Below are 6,500 nucleotides of genomic sequence, written 5' to 3'. Positions count from 1 at the left end.
GTTCACTGCTGCAGTTTTTTTTTTTTTTTTAGCAAGTAGACAACTGGACTGAAAACTCCACCGTCTGATTCTTCTCACTTTTTTCTCCCTGGACACTTGGTTTTCTCCTGTGGAGGTGTGATAATGCAGCTATCTTTCACACCTTTCTCTCCTTCACACCTTCTCTCTTGCTTCATTCTCCCTTTCTTCTCATCATCTCCCAATCTGATCATCTCTCTCTTTCTCTCTTTTTTTCTCTCTCTCTCTCTTGCTCTCTCACCATAACTTTACTTTCTTTTTTTCCTTTTGCTTGCATTCCCTCTTCATCTGTCAATCCTTCTTTATCCTTTCCCTCTCTCAGCTTGGTCTCTTTTCATTCTTGCCTTTTCACTCTGTGCTTCAACTTACTCACTTCCCCTCTCTCTCTCTCTCATATACTAAGGTATGACTGTTTTTTGCCCTCATTTTGCACTTTTACCTCTCCTGCACTTTGTCACTCCATCTCTTTCTACACACACCACACACATAAACAGCAAAACACTTCTTAAATAACAGAACACAAGTTCAATTTTCTTTCATCTGTCCCATAATGCTTTGCAGCATGCCAGTCCCGAGTTCCACTGGGAGTCACATGACTTTGACAGAATGAGGATGATGCCTTATGATTCCTTGTGAGTGTGTGTGTGTGTGTTGCTCTCCAGAAAGACAGGGATAGAGAAAAGTGCAGGAGAGCAAGATGGCAAAAAGCAGTCACACCTCTCTCAGCACAGAAAAAAAGAGAAAGGAAGAGAGAGAGAGAGAGAGAGAGAGAGAGAGATAAGAAGCAAGAGAGCCACTCACAGGGGATCATAAGGCACCAGTCTCATTGTGTCAAAGTCACACTTCCTGGTCATGTGATTCCCCATGGAACTCGGGACTGGCATACTGCAAAGCATTATGGGATGCATAGAAATAAAAGAAAATTGATGTGTGTGTGTGTGTGTGTGTGTGTATACATATATATATACATATATACATACATACACGTGTGTGTGATCTCACCACTGAAGTATGACCTCTCTGACTGATTTAGCTCTTTGTTTCAAGAATATATGGTATTAATTATGTCACTTACTTAATGTGCTACTAGCTGTTACTATTTCTAAAAAAAATATTTTTCTCAGTATCAGTACATTTGGCAATAGAGATTCTATTCAATTCTATTTGAGTTATTGTATTAAACAACAATAAAAAATAGTAAAGAGTAATGTTCACCCTATCTTGGGAACTCAGAAATGTCTTGAACATGTTAGCTGATAACATACTAATGTGTAATGGTCGGACAATTAAAAAACCAGCGACTGAAATGAATGGAGGCAACAATCGTAAATCAATTATAAATGATTTATCATTTCATAGCACATTTATTGGTATTGCCTTAAGAATCAATATCATATCATATTGTGAGGTTAACGTCCACATAATGTACTCCTTAAAAAAAAATTAAAACATTGCTAAATTTCTCTTGGATGGCTGATAATTATTATATAGTATTATTATTAGTAGTAGTAGTAGTAGTAGTAGTATTATATATTATATTAGTAGTAGTAGCAGTAGTATTATACATTATTTATTTATATATATATATATATATATATATATATATATATATATATATATATATATATATATATATAAAATTATTATATAGATATAGTACAAATGTTGTACTATTTGCACTATTGTCACTAGGTCACTTTAAACAGAACTGTGTACTGGTCGGCGCTGCACTGGGACTTACTATGCCCATTGTCTGTCCCAGTAGTCACTGTACTGTCTTGTACTGTCTTGTGCTGTCTGCACTTGTTTGCACTTGTGCACTTTATTGTATAAATTATGTAGTCCCTTGTAGTTCTGTGTTGTTCTGTGTCGTCTTATGTAGCACCTTGGTCCTGAAGAAACGTTGTTTCATTTCACTATGTACTTGTATATGGCTGAAATGACAATAAACTCCACTTGAACTTGAACTTGGATTGGGTCACATATAGTATAGTATAATAAAAATATAAATAAATCTATTATTTGCATCAAATTTGTTAATACAGCTTGACCTTTTTCCATTTAAACTAAACCTTCAAAATTAAAAATGTATTTAAATGGCTCAATGTATTTTTTTTTAAAGATCTACTTTTTGCATGTAGACTGACTTAAAGATCAGTTCTCTGTGGAGAAAGAGGGGAAATCTGCATATTATGACTGAAGCTAAATTACCCAGGGTAAAGCTACAGAGCTCCCTCTTGTGGTTAAGAGTGGCAGTGATTTGTTTATTGATGTACAGTAGCCCATTTCTCTTTTCGTGAATAAACCTCATAAATTGGTGGTGATGATGTAGTATGGTCCTGTTATGTGTTTTATCTGATCCAGCATTTAATTATAAAGTTTCAGCTGATGAATTAAAGCAGGGTAAATCCTCACCTTTGACACAGCGGAGAGTAAGAATCAATCCTTATACCACAAAGTAAAGCAGAAACATCCGTACATTTATTTGAAACATAACAGGTAATGACAACAGTGACAGTTTCATATAAAATCTGTTCCAAAACTGGACAGTCCTTCTCCACACTTCCTTTATGCCTTCTTGAAAATCCTCTTAGCATCAACACCTTCGTAGCTGTAGCACTGTGTAGGACAAACATCAAAATACATTGAATTAGGCACTTTTACAAATTTTTATAATTGTTTTTAATGATTAAACCATTCACATCATTATTTAATTCCATTTTAACTCTAGTTTAGCTATATCGACATTCATGGTTCTCATCAGCCAGCCCTGCTAATCCTGCTAGCCCTTGGTCAGAAGAATAACTGGAATTTGTTGCACAGTTTTACAACACAGACGTCCAGTTTGAGAAACTTCATGTCGACTACAGCTTGGTGAACTCTGATATGTGAATTTGCATCATTGCCCTGTAGCAGAATTGCTTTGGCTGCATTGACACTTGCAGTGCAGAAGATCCAAAGTGGACCATCTTTAACCATCTTTTACTTTATGTTTCTAGCTTCCTAGCAAGCAAATCATACAGATTAGCAAGCAAAGTAGACTGCTTTGTATATTGATATAACTGGATTTTTGTTAGCCCCAAATTACTTCAGGAAAGATGTTAATTAGTTTTAAAACTTTAATTAATTAATATTAAATTTGATGTTAGCCGGAGTTAAAATGCTAAGTCATGGCTAAATGCCATGTGTAACATATAGCTAGATGTCGTATGTGTTCAGAGTAACTCTGTGTGTGTGTGTGTGTGTGTGTGTGTGTGTGTGTGTCACCTGTACAAGTTCCCCACCAACCAGTGACCGGGTTGTGATCAGGAGTTTGCCGTTGTCCTTCCTGGTGAATGTGCCTTTTAGAGTCTCTCCCTCCATCGCCCAAGTGCCCTGAGGGACAACACACACATTACAGTATTTACACACAACTACACATTGTACAGTATGTTAGTTACAGACCACCTGTATGATTTTTTTTTTTTTTCAATTTGAATTTCATTATTTATTTAAATTTTTTTATTCAAGTTTTCAACTCTTGCACTCTTGGTTAATGATTGTTCTTTACTGATTATTGACTTTTGGTTCTCACAATAAGCTCAGTGCCGTCGGCCATTGAGTACTCAAACTGCACTCCGAGCGTGAACTCGATATCTTTGGTCCTGAATGTGCTCGACTCCTTAATCGTGAACTTGTCTCCGTTCTGCTCAATGATGAGCTTCAGGTGGTCGTGTTCAGCCAGCTTTCTCTTTACCATGTTAATGCCTGTACACACAAACACACACACACACACACACATTTTACACACTCTGTTGCACATATTTGCTTGCACATACTTTCATTTATGGGTATATTATTTACATTTATGCCACTGACTGTTATACAAAATTGTGCTCGTCAGTTAAAGTGAAAGGATGTGGTCTCTCTGCTCTCAGTCCCATTGAAGGAGGCGAACCCTACGTTCTATCTGTCCTAATGAAGGAGGTATGTCTTCTCTGCTATCAATCCTAATGAAGGTGGCATGGCCTCTGTGTCTGTCAGTCATAGTGAAGGAGGTATGGCTTCTGTGTCTGTCAGTCATAGTGAAGGTGGCAAGGCCTCCTACTTCTCAGAGCTAATGAAGATTAAACTTTTTGCACAATAATGAATCATGTTGATTAAACAGCTCTAGATTCTGTCACATTAGCTGTTTTGTATTAGCTTTAAATGTATTTTTCATCTATGAGATTGTTGATCACGTCAGGCACAGATCATCTCACATATCATCTCAGAAGGAGTGATGCATCATTTATAATGAATTTTATGCTAAGATTCAGACTAAACCCCATGAGACATCTGTTTTCATGACTATTATTTATTCTAGCTCTTATTACATTATCTGATAATAACTAATACTTCACTCACCCAACTGTTCCATAAACTTGTCATAGTTTTCATTACGGTCGATCTTCCATGTGCCGTTGAATGCCATGTTAGAAATAGAGAGAGACACAGATCAGGACAGAGAGAGAGAGTGGAGTAAAGAAGGTGAATCTGTTGTTCTGTCTCTGTGCTTTTATAAAGGAGCTTTATCTCTGCCCATTATCCAGCCGATGATGTGGTCATTATATGTCATAGGTCACAGTCAGTTTGAACCTTAAAATAAGGCCATCGAGATAATGCCTGCGTCTTGAGTATATTATTGCCCAACACTGGAAACAACAAAAAAAATGTGCTCCAATTGTATTGAATATGAGATAACAGGATTGGCAGGATGGTCCTGACAGAGAGACACAGAGACAATGCAGAGCGGCAGTGACTGAGGTCATTAGTATGCCTGTCGGTTTTATGTGAGTAAAATACTTTGTGGAAATCCAGCACAAATACATTCACACTTTGGTTATCAGAGTGAGAAAACACAACCATGATATTTAAGAGGATATTTAAGAGGGAAAAAAAACAAAAAACAAAAATGCAAACATGCATTGTAGGTTCTGTCCCATATCTCCAGTCTATACATGAATATTATATGAAACATCCTTATCTGGAAATGTAATATAGACGTTAACGCAACCTTTGACTGGCTGCACTTACATGACTTATGGTTTCGTAATATGTAAAAATGTGTAGACGTCACGTTATCTATAATCTGATGCGCTAAATGTCTTTCTATAAGTCTAAGGTTCACATAGGGAGGGTCAAAGTTCCCTAGCTGCAGAGAAATTATCACCTGATTAGCTTTACATGGAAGAATGAGGTAATGACAGAACGAACCTTCCTATGCTTGGGAAGATGATAAGAGGCCAAAAATTTGATAAAATTAAAGACATCCTTAAAGGATATTTCATTAAGTCGATATAATTATATTTATATTATATTATATTTGCCCTATTTGCCAGAGCTTTCTGCTTTTGCTGGGGTATAAATTGAAGTTGCACATGTAAAATCTCTTCAGAGCATTTCACAGATAAAAAAAAAAAAGTGGATTAAGCCTAATCCAGGACTGAATGGTTATGAAATACTGCCTACTTTATTGTAAGTTACTGTATGTTGTTTGATGTGGAGCTTTTCATTAGTTTCAATCTGAACCATAATCCACCAAAAAGAGGTGTTTTTAAAATTTAGTCTTCCAACGTGAACCGTGGCTCAGTTTGTTGCTGGAAGAATCACATTTTTAAGATGATCTGTACCAGAATGACATCTTGGGTAATGTGGATTATGGGTAATGTGAATAATGGTAATGAAAGTCCAGTCTACATCATACAAGCACTGTGCTACAGGAGCAAAGAAAAGCAATTAAATGATGTATTGTAAATGTAAATGTTATGTAAAGAAATTAAATGACTTTTAGAAATGGGTAACAACAACTGCACCAAAGACAAGATTAAAGGGGAACCCAGAAGAACACTGAGACATTTAAAATGAAAATCTACAAGTTGGAAATAGCCTACACCATAACAGTAACTCAGGATTTTATTTCAAATACTGGCAACACTACTGATTAACATGAGTGAACTACTCTTTTAAAATCAAAAGGCCATTTAATCTATTTTTCTTTCACAAAAATCTGGAACTGTATTATCTTGTAAAATACAATACATAGATGTGATTTTAATATTAGTTTTTTTTTTTTTTTTTTTTAAAAAGCACTTTTCCATCACAATTGTAGAATGACCCAGTTGCAGTGTGAAACCCATAGAAACAAAGAAAGCCAACTTTGGTACATGCTAACGGAATAATGGATTATTACTGAGCAGAAATTGTACACTTTATTAGGTATTTGATTAACCATTTGGCTAACCAAAGCATCTTATCACTTGGACTTTAAAAGAAAGAACAATGTTTACTTGTTATATCTCACTACATCTTTATGAGCAACAATAAAGCCGTCTAAGCTGTAGCCACACACACACACACACACACACAGGATTTGTCTGTTACAGTGATACTTATTCACACATCTATGAAGATAAAGATTTAAAAAAATTACTCATGAGGCTGCTAAATCCTAAATCTTGCAC

The 6,500-nt window shown here is 35.8% G+C and overlaps 1 protein-coding gene across 1 annotated transcript; it reads right to left on the bottom strand.

Annotated features, from left to right (window-relative positions):
* Nucleotides 1-2,477: 2,477 nt before the first annotated feature.
* On the bottom strand, nucleotides 2,478-4,562 carry LOC113545788 (fatty acid-binding protein, intestinal). The gene is made up of 4 exons (XM_026945385.3): nucleotides 4,405-4,562; nucleotides 3,593-3,765; nucleotides 3,286-3,393; nucleotides 2,478-2,637 (listed from the first exon to the last, which is right to left on the bottom strand). Exons 1-4 carry the CDS (start codon nucleotides 4,469-4,471, stop codon nucleotides 2,587-2,589), a joined length of 399 nt encoding a protein of 132 aa, XP_026801186.1. The 5' UTR covers nucleotides 4,472-4,562; the 3' UTR covers nucleotides 2,478-2,586.
* Between the last annotated feature and the right edge of the window lie 1,938 nt (nucleotides 4,563-6,500).

The sequence above is a fragment of the Pangasianodon hypophthalmus genome, chromosome 28, assembly GCF_027358585.1.
Source record: "Pangasianodon hypophthalmus isolate fPanHyp1 chromosome 28, fPanHyp1.pri, whole genome shotgun sequence".
In the NCBI taxonomy this organism is placed as follows: domain Eukaryota; kingdom Metazoa; phylum Chordata; class Actinopteri; order Siluriformes; family Pangasiidae; genus Pangasianodon; species Pangasianodon hypophthalmus.
Note: the sequence above shows the minus strand (reverse complement) of the source record. Positions and strands in the feature narration are given on the sequence as shown.